General features: G+C 45.8%; 1 protein-coding gene across 1 annotated transcript in view; it reads left to right on the top strand.

Moving 5' to 3' along the window:
* Window positions 1-18,464, top strand: part of LOC137588378 (caskin-2-like) — a 53,513-nt gene extending 35,049 nt beyond the window's left edge. Inside the window, 18 exon segments of the mRNA XM_068305434.1 lie at window positions 371-504; window positions 3,731-3,839; window positions 4,022-4,130; window positions 4,258-4,352; window positions 6,968-7,085; window positions 8,314-8,442; window positions 8,938-9,024; window positions 10,197-10,318; window positions 10,578-10,659; window positions 11,901-11,971; window positions 12,127-12,237; window positions 12,953-13,054; window positions 13,291-13,429; window positions 13,827-14,095; window positions 14,098-14,104; window positions 14,107-15,657; window positions 15,734-15,971; window positions 17,028-18,464. Coding sequence (XP_068161535.1) covers window positions 371-504; window positions 3,731-3,839; window positions 4,022-4,130; window positions 4,258-4,352; window positions 6,968-7,085; window positions 8,314-8,442; window positions 8,938-9,024; window positions 10,197-10,318; window positions 10,578-10,659; window positions 11,901-11,971; window positions 12,127-12,237; window positions 12,953-13,054; window positions 13,291-13,429; window positions 13,827-14,095; window positions 14,098-14,104; window positions 14,107-15,657; window positions 15,734-15,971; window positions 17,028-17,124 — 3,570 coding nt within the window. The 3' untranslated portion in view covers window positions 17,125-18,464.
* Window positions 18,465-19,250: the final 786 nt, after the last annotated feature.

Here is a 19,250-nt window from a genome sequence, read left to right as displayed (position 1 = left end):
AAGAGCTCGCTGAGTCCTGATCCAACTCTGGGAGACGATGTCCCAGGACGCCATCCACCTACCCATCAGGAACATGTCCATACAGACACACACTGTCCATACACTCCACTGAGTTGGTGTGAGATTTAATGAAATTCAGTCCCAAGACTAACTCTGTGTGTGATTCAAGTGTTTTTATTTTTTGAGCAGACTGCTTTTAACACATAGACTCAAATACTTTAAATTTTCTGCATGTCAAAGTAGATCGATAAAGACAACATCATTTCCCAAGGGGACATTCAGTAAGTAAATACTTAGTGTTGTTAATGCTGTCATTGTTGTCACACTTCTTCCTCTCTTCACCATAGATCTGTGTGTGATGTCTCCTCAGGTGGCTCAGCTGTTGTTGAACAGTAACATGGTGACAGCGCTATTAGAAGGGGAGGGGGGGCGCGACAGCCTGGACTGTCCGTCCACCACGCCTCTCCACTTGGCAGCCAGGAATGGACACAAAGACATCATCAAGTAAGAGTCCATCATGGAGGAGTGTGGATGTGAGCTCTGATAAAGTAATGAAATCTACTGTGGATCATTCATTGTTTTTTTCAGCAAATTCTATTTTAACTAGAGCCACAATAGCTGTTTGATTACATGTCAAGATGCAGCGCCGTGGTAAAACAGGGGCTGTGTGGACGGGCTTTGTTTTGATTTTTATTTACTTTCTGTGATGAACTGGCGACTGGTCCGGGGTGCACCCCAGTCGCTCATAGTCAGCTGGGATAGACTCCAGCGTAACACGTGACACCTGTAAGCCATAATTATTAAAATAACAGAAAAATCAGTCCATTTGTAATTCCATCTAAAACAGGAAAGTTACATTCTTTGAATTAAATTCAAGGAAAACAATTAAGTTTTCCGAGATATCCTAATTTTTGAGACTTTAAGCTGTTGTCAGTGATTCATATGCATATGTTATGCATATGAATGAGCACAATCACAACAACACAGACACGGATCACTTCATTTACTACTTGAATGGTTGCATCACGCACTAACAACATGAGAACTCTGTGAATGAAGATGAAAACAAAGGTGAATGCAGAAGGTCACCTGGTGCCAACATCAAACAAAAGCTCAGGTGATCACGCCTGTCTGCTCGTCGTGAACTGACGTCAAGTCCTTCAGAGTTTCTTTGTCTGCTGCAGCTGCAGAGGTTGACATTTGAAGTTGAATGACTAATGACAGAGTTGTGTGTTTTTCCTCCAGCTTCTTAATAGCTATTCTCTTCATTCAGACAGATCCTCAATGAGGCAAAGAACAGGAACTTCATCGGTTAATGGACAGCTTTAATCCTCAGTGGCACAAAGTGATAACGGTTTGAAGAGGAAGAAGGTTTCCTCATCGCTCTCATGCAGCTGCAGCCATAAACAAACAAACATAAATTAGCAGAGACCACAAAAGAGACTACAAAACCTGTGTTCCCTTATCTGACCTGCTTACAATACCCGTAAGGCCACTTTCTTAATGGACAAGCCCGACTCCCAACATCCGATTCAGGAGATCTTTTTAGTAAGGAGATGCTTACTAAATCATTTGCATCTTAATCCAAGCAAATGATTGACTACAAGTCAGGTTTTCCTTTTGATATTATTTCTGATTTTCTCTTCTGTTATTTGAAATCATTAATTCTTTCATTTTATCTCTTGAGATCTTTTTAAAACGTTTGATAATTTATTTTAAAGAAAAAATGTATCATTCTTATGTGCACCTCCAAGAACAAGAAATAAAGAATTAGTGAGATGAGAGGACTTGGAATAGTGAGTACGTAGTCTATTCAGTTCCTGATCCTAATAACTGGCATGGAAGAGAGAACGTACTTTTAAAATACAAACAGAAATATACGTATGTATGAAAAGAAAACATTAACACAGCAGTTGACTCAGAGCTGAGTCAGCACAACGTTGGCTGTGATCTTCCACCGAGGGATTTGTCTCTTCAAAGACTGTCTTACTTACACAGCAGACGTCTTCTAATTCTCACATTTTTCAGGCAGGAGAAGCTTTCTGGCTGTGGTTAAACCGCAGCATTTGCAACTAGACGACCAACAGATTAAAATACGAGGGCATAAAGGTTTATGTTACTGATTCTGTGTTGCATATATTAATGCACTTTGGGAAGAGTTAATAATAAATGTAAAACATGATTTCTTTGTTCTGAAGTGGTTTTTTTGACTGGAATCATTTCTAATGAGAGTGAAGCAGCGTCCTGTCTGTAGGACAGAGATGGATAAAACTAAATGTGTGACGGTTTCACAGAATGAGTAAACATGTTGCTGCAGAGCAAAGGAAGAAGATTCTAGTTACAACATGTTTGCTTTTTGTTTCTTTGCTCATCACACATTGTGGATTAATATTTCTAATGCCTGTAATAACCCGACTGGGGTGGTCGACTTCCTGTGGAATTATTAGATCAGAGAGCAAATAAAAAAACACCATTATAAAATTGTTGATAGAATCAACAAAGCTTTGAGAATTATCAATTCACGGCACTAGTCCGTGATTTCAAAATAAAAACGAGTCAGTCACGACGAATGGAGCGACTACTGGAAACTGTAAACCCACAAAATGCTGAAGAACATTTTGTCTATGCTCTTTTCGTGTCAAAAGGCACACAGATTTATTCTGCTTTCACACAATGTAAGGCTTTTACACCCAGCCCCCAGTGGCATAATGATCTTTGATTGTCATAGTTTCAACCGTTGATGTCTCCGTTACTGTTTTTTTGTTATTTGTCTTTATATTTGTACCAGTTTTTTATTTTGTGTGTGGCTTATTGTATTATATATGTAGAATTATTTTATTGAGGGTTATAAAGTTTTAAATTGGTGCGTTGTAATCTGTAAAAGCTGAGGCAAAGATGACGACTACAAATACAGAAAGGACATATAATTCAGAATCAAGAAGACTTAGCCTTGAATTTTGACAGTAGACATAAAGAAGTAAATACTCACCATAATGGAGTTTGATTTATGTATTTATTCCAAACACTTTCACTATCTGACGGTTTGTGAGCTTTTTTTTTTATGTGGAGAATCAGCATTTGATTCTGATTGATCCAGTTTGTGAGGTGTGAGTTCTAAATGACCAATAAATGAAGTTTAGAGTGAAAACACACTCTTAGGAGCCTCATTTAAACAATCATCACCCAAGACCGTCAAAACACCCCCCTCCCCCCGTGGCTGATTTGGTTGAATCAATCTGGACAAACTCAAAGTGTCCCAAAACACCTGGAGGTGTGAATTCATAACACAATGTGGTTTTGTTGTGATGAACAGCACAACCACGCATAACAGTGGGCACATTTTACTACCTCATCAGTCTGCCGTCATCCTGTTTGATATTGAAATATTGGCCTACCTGACTTTTTCAGATGCTGTCATTATTTTAATTGTACATCCGAGTGTTTTTATCGACACATTTTTCCCATCCTGCATTTGTTTGCCCTTAATTGACTCGATGTCCTGCAGCAGCGTTTTAGTGTTTCCTGCGCCGCTCTCTGCATATAATGCAGTCAGCATTCCTATGCAACTAGAGACATGTTCGTCAGCTTGTGTGGGTGGATGAGTTGGGGGGGTGGGGGTGCATGACTTAATGAGATGTTGCAGATGTCTGTAGCAGATGAATGGACGATTGTTTCTGATTGTTGCCTGGAGTTTTACATGAATGTTTCTTCTTCTTTTTTTTGTCCCCAGGTTGCTGCTCAAAGCTGGAATTGACATCAACAGAGCCACTAAAGCTGGGACTTCTCTGCACGAGGCTTCCCTCTACGGCAAAACTGAAGTTGTGAAGCTGCTGATTGATGTAAATGAAGACAAAAGATGAGAATATGAAGGCTGAAACTGATGTTTCGAGTTAAAGGTTTAGCTAGAAGGACCATAAAACTGTGTCACACACTGGAAGACCGTTGTTACTCTTTCATAAAGTAGGGAATCGTCTGAGGGAAGGTTTGTTTTTAACGTGTGTGTGTGTGTGTGGGTGTCTAGGCGGGCATCAATGTGAACTTACGCAACACGTACAACCAGACAGCTTTGGACATCGTCAACCAGTTCACCACCTCCACAGCCAGCAGGGAAATCAAACAGCTGCTAAGAGGTTCGTGTCTCAGTGGAAGTTACATTTAGAAGCTATGATTGACAGGTTTTTAAGAAGTCTGATTAGATTTTGGAGGAGTTCATAATCATGTGTGCCTCCTGATGACGTGTTTTTGTTGTCCCTTCAGACGCATCGAGCTCCCTCCACGTCAGAGCCGTGAAAGACTACTGGAACCTCCACGACCCGACTGCTCTTAACCTCCGGGCTGGAGATCTCATCATGGTATTAGTGTCTTTAATAGCTGATACACACACACACACATAGTAAACACATATAAACAGTTCTGGTGATTATTAGCTCAACTGTGGTGCTGAATTTACCCCTCATGTATCAGAAATGACATGTACTAACAAGTATTGATCTCTGCCAACAAGGGTTGGGGGGGAGGGGTTACTCCACATACGATCATATTGAATACTATCACATATAAATATACAGTACAAAGTTCAGTGTGGTGAAAACAAGCTGAGGTTCAGTATCATGCTTGTGTGTGTCTGGACTGGGAGAACTGAGGCCCGAACCAATCACCTTCTGAGGCGTCGATCTTAATAAACCACGTGAGCTACAGCCGGCCCAATACAGTATAGTTGAATACACTTCACAACGTTGCGTGAATAATCATTAAAAAATAAGAGCAAGGGACAACTCATGATGTTCCTCCATCATATACAGTTTAATCAGGTAAGAGTCTTAACACAGATCCAAAAAATTTAAATTGACAGTGGATTTCTTGAATCTGTGAAAGGTACAAAGTGGTATCTACACAAATAGATCCAGATCCTCCGTGACTGATAACCATACTTCTGATGATAAACTGCTGATGATGAACACAACGTTCTAAATCCTGGCAGTAGCAGAAGCATAAGTCTGTTTTCTGCTCCCATAATGAGCTGTAACTGAATAAAAATGGTTCAGGTCCAATCCATGAACACAATAACTAATGCTTCAAGTGTGTCAAGGATTTTAAGAATCTAATATATAATCTAACATACAATAATCGATCAAATTGGTTAACATTAAATATTAGTGGATTTGTTGACAGAGTACTCTTGTGATCCTTCCTCTGGATCTCCATTTGTCTGCCAGCGGTGGGAAACTTACTCCACAATTTCCTTTCATGAACTCCAGTTTATATATCGGTGCTGTGCATTCACTCATGAGGGGAAACACGGGGTATGGATGAACTTTTGGGAGTGAAGTGTGAGCAGATTTTGTGTGAGATGTGTCAGAATAGGAAGTGCAGCCTGAGATGGAGGCCAACCACAGTGAAGGGGGCTCAAACATGCCGCTGTCACTCCGTCTTTATAGACTCTCAGATCTCATTCCCACACACATTGTTTGTTCACATGCAGCAATGTTGTGTGTTAACGTCTTCCTGCATTGCGTGTCTTATTTATGAGATTAAGACTTAATTTTGATTGTCGTGAAACCAGCTGGCTAGAAAAGGGTGTGGTTTCCAACTGTTACAAACTTCATTCAGCTGCAGCCACATTTTTAAATTCTGACTCCTCAGTCCAGATCACCTGCTGCCATTAGGGCTAGGATTAGGGTTAGGGCTTAGGGCTAGGGTTTGGGCTAGAGTTAGGGCTAGGGTTAGGTTTAGGGTTAGGGCTACTGTTAGGGTCAGGGCTAAGGTTAGGGCTAGGACTAGGTTTAGGGCTAGGGTTAGGGCTAGGGTTATGGCTAGGGTTAGGACTAGGGTTAGGGTTAGGGCTAGGGTTATGGCTAGGGTTAGGACTAGGGTTAGGGTTATGGCTAGGGTCAGGGTTAGGGCTAGGGTTAGGGGTTAGGGCTAGTGCTACGGCTAGGTTTAGGGTTAGGGGTTAGGGTCAGGGCTAGGGTAAGGGGTTAGGGCTAAGGTTAGGTTTAGGGCTGGGGTAAGGGGTTAGGGCTAGGGTTAGGGGTCAGGGCTAGGGTTATGGCTAGGGTTATGGCTAGGGTTAGGGCTAGGGTCAGGGTTAGGGCTAGGGTTAGGGGTTAGGGCTAGTGCTACGGCTAGGTTTAGGGTTAGTGGTTAGGGTCAGGGCTAGGGTAAGGGGTTAGGGCTAAGGTTAGGTTTAGGGCTGGGGTAAGGGGTTAGGGCGAGGGTTAGGGGTCAGGGCAAGGGTTAGGGCTAGGGTTAACCTGACCTTTTTTCCACATTGAAGGTATGGTTTTTGACCATACCTTCTTTTTCTGACCTTTTCTGGACAGCGACGGGTGTCCCTAAGTCCTACTGATTTCTGCTGGTTCTGATCTGATGACACTGCTGCATGTTTTTAATGGAGGTCAGTCTAGCAGCTCGTATCTCGAGGTAGTACTGTATTAAATTGAGCGTCGTTAGCACTGCTTCGGGATTCTTGGTTAATCAACTATAATGGCTGTGAGCATACACTGACTTAATTCCAGGTAAAAGTTGCTCACACCACACCCTGACATCATGTAAAATCAGGTTTTTGAAAGTGTTCTTTTTTTACAGCTTCTTCTTCTTCACATATCCACCGTTCTTTCGGAGGATACTGTATATTATGCCGTCCTGCACTCCAGTATGTAAGTTGTTGTGTGATATTAACGTCAGGTGGCAGAGGTGAGCTGTAAACACACAATGAGCTGTGTGTTTACAGCTCATTGGTTCCTCATCCTGTTCTTAAAAACACCTGAAGGCGTCCTGACATGCAGACACAGAGCTGATGAAGAGTTAAAGGAACATGTTTGGACACAAACTCAACAGTCCAGGGTTTTTTTCACTAATAATCAGAAGTCATTCTTCACTTCCTGCTCATTTTTTTGTAGTTTTCACATTTTCACATTTCTATGAATGTTTCCAGTGAAACTTGTCCATGATGTGTCGCTTACAGGTCCTGGAGCAGCACACGGACGGCCGCTGGAAAGGTCACATCCACGACACCCAACAAGGGACGGACCGGGTGGGATTCTTCCCCCCTTCGGTGGTGGAGGTCCTCAGCAGACGAGCAGGTAGTGAAACGAGGAACATGGTCTTTTTCTGTAGCTCATGATGAGTTTCATTAAGAACTGTTTACGTGACAAAGGTTTAAACTGGAGCGGTGAACTTTTGTTGTGGTTTGGTCGTTTCTTTACATCACATCAGTGCTTTTTCGACCTGAAAAAAGGTTGGCAGTGAAAAGACTAGACAGCCCGGCTTCACACGTGTGTTGTGGTTCCGACAGAACAGTGTCAGATTGTCTCATCCAGTGCGGATTCACCGCTCCACGACTATGACCTCATTCTGTGGTGCCGATTCCGTAAAGTTGCACCTCCAGCTACTTCCTGACACGCACACCGCAGCGATTTCAACCGTTTTTGTGGAGCTGTCGTTTCCAAGACATTGTGATGTGAGCACAGACCTTTTGTAAAATTCAGATATTTCATAAAGTCTGTTGACGTGGTCATGTGACCACCGTTTGTAGAGAATGTGTCTTCTGTTTTCAGCTGTGCAGATGGTGGGAGATGGGAGTTCTACAACTGTGGTAGACTTGTGCTTTCGCCAGATATAAACTGCAGTGTGGTGGTGATAATATGCTCATCTAAGGCAGGGCGATGTTCATCACGACTGAGAATATAGAGTATGTTAAATCCCAACACTTGTTAGTGATCAGGATCAGTGAAGCGGTCAGCGGTCGTGAACTGTCTGATGTAAACCCTGGGAATAAAACAAACACGGTTTCTTTGTTTGGCAACTGTAAGACAGTAACATTCAGACAGCATACACACACACACACACACACACTGAGACACTTTATTTGAAGATCCACAACCAGCCAGGCACAACAAACACACTCAAACAAATGCAGACACACACAGACACACATTAATAGGATTACTGTAGCCAGATTGCAAAGTGTCAGCTCATTGCTTAAGCCTTTACAGTCTGCACTTGGATCCGTGTGTGTGTGTGTGTGAATGTCTGCGTGTGTGTCTGATTGTGTGTGTGTGTGTGTGTGTGTCAACGTCACTGGTGATCTTCCGCTCCTCTCCAGCAGCCTCTTATGTAACTCCACAGGGGCTTTACTGTCAGTTTGCCCTTTTAAGCTATTGTTCCACATCGTCAGTGAAGAACAACACACACTAACACACACCATGTTCTCACCACACGTCTTTGTGTTCGTCTTGTGTGTTTTCACATTCATGCATGTAAAGCTCTTTCACTCATGCATGCGATCCAAACCTGTCTCCCAATCACTAGGGGGCACTCTCTTTCGCCAAGCCTCCATACCTCACCAGCGACAGCACTTTGCATCCAGGTGTCCACCCTCAAGCTTTGGCTCCGCCCCTCACACCAACAACTCACACACGCATGGCTCTGACCTCACAGGTACACGCAGACGTGCACGCTTCCTCACTTCCTTTCATGTTTTGTGTGTATTTACCACTTGTGACACGTTCACGCTCTGTTTAGTCTGTTTGAAGTGGTTGAAAGGCTTTTTCTTTTGTTCTTTTTTTTTCTGGAAAGTCAATCAAACAAAAAGTTAGAAGAGATTAAAAAATAAAAGCATGAACGAAAGAGCCACAGATCAGAAACATTAAAATAACCACAAAGACGGAGCTGCGTTGTTGACGGTGTTTTCCTCTTTCAGTGCGTGGGGTCTTGCTCTTATTTAGGTGGGGTGGGAGTGCTGGGGTGGGGGGCTCCACGTCTGATGCCAGAGGTTTGTGCTTTCACTCCAAACCTGCCGTCGAATGTCGCGTTTCTGTCCCACGCCGCACCCCGCTCCCTCACAGCGGCCCGTCCTCTGGTCCTCAGGTCCCAGCCACAGCGTGAGGCTTGTACAGTGTGTGTGTCTGAAGCGTGTGTGTGTGTGTTTGTTAGCAGCTCTACCTGGCAGTAAACTGTCAACCCCAGCTAGTCCTACTAGCCCCACGCAAGACGTTTGGGTTCTCAGGAGCTCTCCCTCTGGTAAGGACGGTCCTGCCCCCCCCCCACCTGTTCTGCTGTGTGTGAACCTGTAGACCAGATCTCCTCCCCTCCACACTGCTACACCGCCTTTTTAAGGAGAAGTCCTCATCTTTATCCCTTTAAGTCCCTGAGATGTGACCTCTCCCTGCTACCCTACAAATCCCACGCACCCCCACTGCCGGCCGCGTCCCCAATAATCCACTCCCCCCGTCTGTACGTGTTTGGACATGATGGAAGGGATCACAAGCTTTTCTCTAACTGCGGTACCCCCGACTGCTGTGTAAGCATTTTTTCCTGTTTGTTTGTGTACAGCTTTCACTCCTCCATCCTGAAAGCCTGCAAACCAAAAACAATTATTTTATCAAGTCGTTTCATCCAGCAGTGAATAATAATAATAGTAGTTAACGTAAGATAAAGTCTGTAAATCCTTCATCAATTCTGAAATTACCAACGTTCTGATGAAATAATTTGATAATTTGACAAATCCCAGGAATCACTATTGTGATTCCTTTTGTTTATTAGATTCTGATAGGATCTGGGTCTCATGTCCGGATTAGCTCGAGCTGCTAATCATGATTAGCATCAAATGTTTTTTCTCGTTTCTTTATTTGCATTAAAGCGTCTCAGTTTGCATGTAGTACCTGATAATAAACATAAAATACATTTGCACCATCCCCTAAAATTGCAAACTGTATTTTTTTCCTCTCTAGTCATCGATGCTTACTTATGGATCTACCACCGTGTTCTGTGTTCTATGTTCACGTAGCCGTTGAAGAACAATCACTAAAGACCTTTTAGGAACTATTTCTTCCTCCTCCTAATATTGAACCTGAAGTGTTGTTCAGCTCTGGACTAATACAAAGACACGAGGCTCCTATCAGAAGTTCTTGTGAAAGTTTTGCACGTATCCTAAATGTCTTTGTTAGAGGACAGACGTCCTCTAACAGGACTTGCTAATTAATTGTTTTTGCCGTCCGCTCAGACCACATTCCTACAAAATCACACCTTACACACACTCGCTTTCTCTCCTGGTTTCATTACTTTCAGATGCTCCTTTGCGTCTCATGTTACATTGCCATCTCTGTCTTTGTTTTCTCATCCTGTTTTTTTTAATTTTTTTTTACATATATATATATGTGTGTGTGTGTGTGTGTGTATAATCTCTCACTCAGGTGACAGAAACAGCATCTGCAGCGCTGGCAGTGTGGGCAGCACCCGCAGCGCCGGCAGCGGCCAGAGCTCAGAGAGTGCTCACAAGCAGAACGGGACGCGGCACCACGCTGACACCGGCAGGGTTAGAACCACTCAGACAGAAGTTCACATCCACCTGCAGGGAGGGGGTTCACTACTGGATGAACACCTTCATCCCTGATCACTCTTTAGTTGATATGTCCCACATCAATACTTCCTGTTGGACGTTACAGTACGCAGGCAGCTTTCTGCCTCTCACATTATCACTGGATTTAACACATCAATCATCTCAGCCCGGCTGTGGTGGCCATCATTTGCAGTGCATTGTTCATTTCATTTGATTCCATTCCTCTTCAATGTAGCGGGCGCCCTCTGCTGGTGACACAGGAGAACATCTCTACATTACTGCCACAGAGCTCATCAAACAGACAGATGGAAACACAGGTTAGCTCCTCTCTGAAAAAGAGACCTTGTTTTTTTTTCAGGAATAAAGTTAAAACTACAGTTAAGTAGTATTAAAATGATTGTTTATTAATCATTTATTGTATTTTTATTTACATATTTCATGATTTCACTGTCCATTTTATCATTTGTGTGTGCAGGCGATGTCAGTTGTGGTTACATCTTCTTCTGCAGGTTTCTGGTATCATTATGAAGGACTTTTATCCTCTGCATCCATTAAAAGCAGATGAGATGAGGCTGAGGCGCTTAGTTAAATCTTCTACCTGTTCACATCATCTCAGTTCTCATTCAGACGCTGTCTTATCATGTCTGCAGGCTGTGCTCCAATCCCCCTTCTGATGCTCTGAACTTGTGTTTTGATCTCTGCACTTTTTGACACGACATATCTGGGGGGAAAATCACCCCTTTTTCTCTTGTCACAAATATATCTGTGGTGCAGTTGTTTCCACAGACGGAGCTGTTATTGCAGTCAGTCTGAAGGGAAGGGAGATGGAGCAACAGATAAAAGGCTTAGAAACCAGTAACTCATCCGCACGTCCCAGTGCCTGAGACACTTCTAAGGACGTATGTGTGTGTCTCCGTTAAGTAACAAAAGAACAGTAGAGAACAATCATGGAGAAAGACGAGCTGCTGTCGTCTGGAAAAAGTTCAAGAGGAGGATCTCTGTGGACCTCAGGCTGGAAAATGTGAAGAGAAACGAGGAGCAATCAGGAGAGGATGGATGGATGAAAATGGATTGATGGATGAATGGATGGATGTGTAATCGTGGCTTCTGTCTTCCAACTGACTCTAGGTCAGTTTGGGTTAAGGTGGTATCTAATCCTGTGAGAAGTTCTTATTTTGTTTAAGGTGGACACAGAAACCTCAAGTATTTTCTCTGATCAGTAACATTAGAACGATGCAACAGACAAGATTCCGTCGTTCTAGCTAGAGGTTAGCATCGCGGTGACAGCGGAGGTGGATCCTGTCAGGAACGGTTTAGTGAGGCGACAGCCGGCGATTGAGAAACGGCGAGGAGAGGCGTGTTCCTCAGATCTGTGGAAACGTGTGGTGACTGATGGGAGGATGAGTCACGACTGCCTCCAGGGGGTTTTCAGATCCACTAAAGAACACACCTTCAGTCACCCGGAGCGACCAGCGGCGCGTTCAGCTTTGACTCCATGGGGGAGTCTGGTGGGCGGAGCTTGGAGCCACTGAGTGACGGGTTGGTGTGTGTTTTCTAGGTGGTTCCAGTCCGCAGGTTGGCAGCACTCAGAAAGGGTTAATGAGACCACAACAGCTTCTAGAGGGCAAGGTGAGTGTGTGTGTGTGTGTGTGTGTGTGTGTGTGTGTGTGTGTGTGTGTGTGTGTGTGTGTGTGTGTGTGTGTGTGTGTGTGTGTGTGTGTGTGTGTGTGTGTGAGTGTGTGTGTAGACTGGGAGTGTGATGCAGACCACCTTCTCTGTGGCAGGACTCTGAGGCCATCTACCAGTGGTTGTGTGAGTTCCAGCTGGAGCAGTACACGGCCAACTTCATCAACGCAGGATACGACGTCCCCACCATCAGCAGGATGACCCCCGAGGTCCGTGTGTCACAACAGCAGTTTCACCACGTCACCATCCAGGGAAAAGAAAAAAACAAGCTGGTTTCAGTGGACGATCACAAACCACAGATGTTTCTTTTCTCTTGGTTTTTCTTGCGGTAACGTATTCTAAGTTAACGGCCGGTCACATGACTACCTTCGAGAAGGTAGTCATGTGACCAAGGGAAGCGTCTTGACGAGATATGGAGGAGAGGATCCTGTCATTTAAAACAGAAAGTTGTTCGGAATCAGATAAATAAAAAAAATAATGAAATAATGTTAAGTTCTGTATTCGTTCTGGGTGACCCGGTACCGATTGACCCACGGACCGCTACCGGTCCACGGCCCAGGGGTTGGGGACCACTGGGCCGTGTGTTTTACTGAGAACAAAATGACTTAAACAGTCAATGGAAGCCATTGATTTTTGATGATCACACCAAAAATCAAAGTATTACACTTTAATTCACAGACCGACTCAAAGAGGCACCTCATAACGTGACCCAGTAGTGGGGGTGGCCCCCACATGCCTGAATGCACCTCACACAGGGTCAGGTGGGAGGTGTCCTGATGATGTCCCCGCTGACTTGAATGAAGTGTTTAACGGCTTCACACTGGTCGCGCGACAGGAGCCCAACATGGGCCGTTTCGTCAGACGTAGAATAAACACTCGTAGCAGAGTGAACACACGGCTGCTGACGTTTGTCTCCGTCGTCAGGACCTGACGGCCATCGGCGTGACCAAACCGGGCCACAGGAAGAAGATCTCGATGGAAATCGGCCGGCTGAACATCCCTGAGTGGCTGCCCGACTACATTCCTGTGAGAAAAAAACACGTCTGATGTCCCGCTGGTGGATCTAGAATGAAAGGCTCATTCAAACATGTTCTAAAAAAGATATATAACCTTCTCTCTTAGGCAGGGATCCAATCACAACACTTTATTTGAATTATCGTTCATTTTTTTCCCCACAATGGAGCAGTGTAACGGATGAATGAATGACTTTATCCAGACGGTTGTGTCTCACCGTCTCTGGTTCTGTTTCTGCTGCGTCTCAGTCCGACCTGGTGGAGTGGTTGAGTGTAATCGGATTACCTCAGTACCAGAAGAGATTGTGTGACAACGGGTACGACTCCATCACCATCGTCAGAGACGTCACCTGGGAGGACCTGCAGGAGATCGGCATCACCAAGCTGGGTGAGGTTCCTCGCCACAGACACCTGTTCGGCGTTAAACATGGACTTCTGTAGGAATTGTAGACAATTACAGTCCCCTGATCCTGTCGTTGTTTCCTCGGACTAACAAATTAATTCAAAGACACGTCAAAAGCAATAAGAAAAAATAGAACATCCTAAGAAAATTCTATTTGCTCTCAGTTCATTCAGAAATTGAAACTTTTTCTAGATTCATTAGATGTGAACTAAAATGTTTCAAGTATTTTTTTCTGTGAATTTTGATGAAACACAAATAATTTTGTGTGTGTGTGTGTGTGTGTGTGTGTGTGTGTGTGTGTGTGTGTGTGTGTGTGTGTGTGTGTGTGTGTGTGTGTGTGTGTGTGTGTGTGTGTGTGTGTGTGTGTGTGTGTGTGTCTCAGGCCATCAGAAGAAGCTGATGCTGGCGGTGAAGCGGCTGTGTGACCTGCATCGCTCTCGTAACCACGGCGACAGAACCCGAGGCGGGACCCTCCAACGGAAACCCCCCGCCGCCCTGGAGCTGGTGGCCATCGAACACACCCCGACTCACCCCCACCCCCACGCCGACGCCCCGTCTGACAACTGTTGCCCCTCCCCCCGCACCCCCAGAGCGCTCCTCTCCTTCCAGGACTGCGAGTTGAGCACCGAGCTGCAGAGCGCCATGATGGGCAGGCTGGGGGGGGGGGGCCGCCGATGCGTACGGCGTCGGCGTGGGGGGCGGGGGAAGCAATAGTCCTGGGGGGCGGAGCCGACAGAGACTCACAGAGACGTGGGGGCACCAGAGTCGCTCCGCCACCCCCAACAAACTGCCCTTCTCGCCGCTGACGCCGCCGCTGACCCCCAGCAAGATGCCTCGCTTTGCTTACCCGGCCCTCCCCCCCAAGACCAAACAGAACCAGCCCCTCAACGGCCCCCACCAGCCTCAGCACCTCCCACCGTCGTCTCCATCCCCAGGCTTCAGTTACCTCCACGCCCATGTGGAGGGGGCCAGCAGGACTCCGGTGGGGGTGTCCAAGCCTCTGCCTGGGGCCACCCTTGTGCTGGGACCCCCCCCCAAACAGACCCACCCCCACCACCACAAGAAGCGCTCCCAGAGCCTGACCCGCCACGCCCTGTCCGACGGCGAGCCGGACGAAGACGACGACGTTCCCCCCCCGTGCGCCTCGTCCCCCCCCTCCTACGCCACCCTGTCGCGCCGACCGGGGCGCGGCGGCCCCGCCCTCACCGCCGGGTCCCATCGCCACGTCAACCGCAGCCACTCGTTCGCCGTGCGATCCCGACGGAGGGGGCCCCCGCCGCCGCCACCCAAGAGGATGAGCTCAGTCAGCAGCAGCAGCCCCCATCAGGAGGCCGAAGGGGGGGTGGAGACGATGAGCAGGGGCAGCGTGAGGAGCATCGCCGCCCGGCTGGAGGGGGACAGCGGCAGGAGCCCCTCCAGGAGGATCGACATGCCCCCCACCAGCGTCCCGGTTTCACCCGTGTTCAGCCCCGGTTCCCCCGCGGTTGTCCTCCTGCAGCACTCCAAGCCCCTCCCTGGTCGGGGGCTGGGGGGCTTAAGGAGGACAGGAAGTGAGAGAGCAGGAGAAGAGCTCGACAGACAGAGAGGGTCAGTCCTGGGGGGGGCGCCTGAAGACGGTGAGGTGAGGAGACTCTCACGGAGTCCCGCCGCCTCGCCGAAGCTCTGCTGTCGCCGCCTCCCCTTCGCCGAAGAAGGAAACCTCACCATCAAGCAGCGACCCAGGATCTCGGGCTCCCCCCACGCGGATTCTGAAGGTCCAGAACAGGCCCCCACCAGCCTGGAGCTCCCAGAGTTCAACCTGACGGAGTCGGACACGGTGAAGCGCCGCCACAAACCCAAAGACTCGTCCGCTGCCGAGGAGCCGACGCCCTCGCAGCCCGACGCTTCACGCACACATGACGTCACGCAGAGCGACGATCGGTCGCCGGGGAGGGGATTCCAGAGGGGGGGGTCCGTGGGGAAAGGCCCCAAGCCCGCAGTACCCGTCAAACAAACCCGGGGGGTACCCCAGAACCCACCCGGCGTCCAAACGGCCATTCCTAAGCTAACAAACGTACAAGTTTACACCGTCTCACCAAAGCTGGGCGACCCCAGACGCCCACAGACCTGCACCCCCAAACCTGTGAGACACACACAGGTGGGGGGGTCCAAGTCAGAGGGTGTCCACAACGCTGCCTGCTCCACAGACTCCAGTCCTCCTTGGCCGTCAGCAGGTAACGCCGGCGATCATGTGACGCGTCGACAGAACAAACTCTCTCTGGGTGACAGATCTTTATCGCTTCCCTTCAGGACCAAAGGTCGCCGTCGTCCAGAGGGTTGCCTTCGTCGCTCCGTCCTCGCTGACTCCGCCTCCCGTTCACCAGACATCCACACCCCCGCTTCAGACAGGCGCCGCGGGGACGCCCCAGTGCGACGTCGCCTGTCTGGAGGTCCTGGCTCAGAAGAGACTGGAGCAGACCAGCACGTCTCTGGAGGCGGCGCTCAAAGTGGTGGAGAACAAACTGGCTCAGGGCAGCGGCGTGGACAGGTAGGACGCCACGGGGCCGGCCCGCGGGTCAACGGCGCTGTTTGACGGTCGAGGAAAGTCAGTGCGTTTGAAAAACAGAACAAGAGAACAGGAGTTGGTAGAGGATGGAGTGTGTCGCAGAGGAAAGACTGGAAACAAAGGAAGGAAACAAAAAGGAAGGGATTACTAATTTAATCCTTGTTGAGGTGATAACGTGCTAAACACCTGGAACCAATGACAGTATTTTCCGCACTATAAGGCGCATCTAAAAGCCTTTAATGTTCTCAAAAACCGACAGTGTGCCTTATGTATGAAAATAATTTAGAATATGTCATTTATTGACGGGGTGCCTTACAATCCACTGCATCTTATTGTGCGAAAAATACTGTACCCAATAAATTCTGGCTAAGGATTAGACTTTTTTTTATCAGACCAATTATGAAATAACTTATTACATTATTGATTCAGGACTTTTAATACATTATTTGCCTTTTACATTTCAAAAAGAGCCAATTTTGTTTGAAAGTTATCAGCTGTTATTACGTTATTAGATTTAACAACCCTTTAAACCTGACCGTGAAATAATCGCCATAAAAAAAAAGTTTTTTGGAAAATAAGATCTAATGGAATCTTCTGACCGATTTCTCAACAACCGTTTCAAAAATTTGTATGTTATTATGGACAAATCCAGATTTTCTTTCATATAGAAAATGTAAGTGTGTGATTGTATACATCAAGTTTTTGGGGGAAAAATGTTAATTTTTGTAGATTATTATTTTTATTATTATTATTATTATTATTATTATTATTATTACTATTATTATTATTATTATTATTATTATTATTATTATTATTATTATTATTATTATTATTATTAAAATCCCAGAAGGCTGAGTGTGTTACATACGGTAGGGTTTGACTTTAAATTCAATCAAATTTGAGTTCCCGAATGTTGTGAGTGGACTGGAGTGAATTCCTTGCTGCTGCGGGGGTGGACCTTTAACACGGCTGTGTGTGTGTGTGTGTGTGTGTGTGTGTGTGTGTGTGTGTGTGTGTGTGTGTGTGTGTGTGTCTCAGTGGCAGCAGCAGCGTGAAGGCAGCAGGAAACATCCTGGACGACATCGGCAACATGTTTGACGACCTGGCCGACCAATTGGACGCCATGCTGGACTGATGTCCTGAAGCCCCGGCTCTGGCGACGCCCCACTGCCACACTCTGGACCAATCAGCAAGGGGCACATTTGAGGACTGAGGACACACACCTGGGAATGTTATTGGAGCAACAAGATGTGCTGCAAGATGTGTGTGTGTGTGTGTGTGTGTGTGTGTGTGTGTGTGTGTGTGTGTGTGTGTGTGTGTGTAGTGTGTGTGTGTGTGTGTGTGTGTGTGTGTGTGTGTGTGTGTGTGTAGTGTGTTATCTTCTAAAGGCAACAAGGGTCCATTTATTTACCTGTTACATGTAAATGTATAGAAACATCCATAAGTATATTTATAGTTTGTTTTTTTTAACTTCTTATTGACTCCGACGTAAACTAGCGTTACCGCGGTAACTACGTTCTGCTGCTTGTCGTCTGTAACCAGGGAAACTGCGGTTTTTAAAAGCAGCGAGTTCCGTGTTTTTGTACTTAAATCTGACTGTAACCAAAGTTCTTGAGCTCCTCAGGAGGCCCGTCCTGATGCTCCGAGGGGCCCTGAACGCCTCGTGGCCCTCCAGAGAGGAGGCGTTCAGGTGTGTTTGTAGAGACGGGAACATTTACAACTCGCCTCAGGGGTGCTGTGAAGACAATCTGCTGAGTCAGCAGCTTTCCCAAGAACGGGAGGCACGTTTTAAACATTTCAGCGTCGTTTCGTTCGAAACATTTTAAGGTAGATGAACCGTAGGTGAATTATTATGAGGGACTGAACTCTGAACGTCTGGTGCGTGTCAGGAGACGCTACATCAGGACGTATCGAAGAAGACCTCATCGAATACGAGCGATGGCGCCGGGCGTGTCCTCGTTGGTCAGACGCGTCTGTAAAAACTCTGAAACAGCCATGAAATGAGACCAGAGACGGAATGAAAGAAAAACTTTTTTTGAACTCGATCATCGGTTTATTTTTCAGTTTCAGTCTGGATTTAGTTGAATCTCTTCTGAGGTTAACTCTGGATTCTGGTTCTGGAATATTGACTTGTTTACTGCCGCCGTGAATGAATTTCAAACATATTCCATGTTATATTAACTGTATGAAATTGATTTTCATATTCTTGAGCTATTCTAGACTCCACTTCACAGTAAAGTCTTCAAACCCACATTTATCCTCACAAACTCACTCTGGATTTTGGAAACGGCGCCAGACGTTTCAGGGACGTGACCCAGGTGGGCTCAGGGAGCCGGAGAGTTCTTTAAGTACCAAAACGAGTCGTAGCACTGACAGTTCCTCTTTTGATGGATGCCTGATCCTTTTTTATTGATATTTAAATAAAGTTCTGCATCTGCTTGACAATCATTAAAAGGTTAACTGTACCGTGGAAAACGAGATGGAGTTGTGTGTTTTAACTTGTGTCTGCTGTCTAGAGGAGGTTCACACTCTGACGAGAGGTTCTGGATTCAGATCCGTCCCTGAACTTTTATCAATCCACATAACAAACAAACGAGATGCAAGCAAGGGGAGGGGGGGGGGACTGAAAACAGGGTCCGCATTGGAATCACAAATAAACTTTATGCAAAGGGTGGAAATTAAAATTTGACCAAAATAAAAATGATAATCGTTTTTTTCTATCGCCTTCAGCCACGTTTCAGGGTCTTAGTAAATTAATCTAAAGTTAAAAAAAATAGTACAAAAAATAACGCAAAACATTTTCTGGTATAAAAGATTTTTTTTTTATTTAAAATTTTTCTAAACTACTAGAAAAGATCATCTTTAATCCACTTTAACAGCCTTGACCTCAAAACAGAAGTTTGTCAGTAACCAGGAGTCTGTTCCTTAAAACAGGTTTACTGAACAAACCAGGCTTTATCTCGATAATCTGGTTTATTTCAGCTTGACTGTTTCCATCCAAAAAATTCAAAACAGTTCAAACTCAGTTACCATGGTAACTTGTAAGTCCTTAACCAGTAAGTCCCCCAAAATTTTAATTTATTAGCAGTTTAATAATGGATCAGAAAAACAGCTTTTGGAGTGTAAATCATATGAAATAAATAATAATGTTAATTATCTGATAAAACATGCAGACGTATACAGTACTGTTTGTGATGTCATGTCAGGCTTTAGAGCTTATATTAAGTGTTCCCAATTGATATGAAAATTGACATTAACAAC

Source organism: Antennarius striatus, chromosome 21 (assembly GCF_040054535.1).
Source record: "Antennarius striatus isolate MH-2024 chromosome 21, ASM4005453v1, whole genome shotgun sequence".
Classification (NCBI taxonomy): Eukaryota; Metazoa; Chordata; class Actinopteri; order Lophiiformes; family Antennariidae; genus Antennarius; species Antennarius striatus.
The sequence above is the reverse complement of the archived record's forward strand: the minus strand, read 5'-3'. Positions and strand labels throughout refer to the sequence as shown.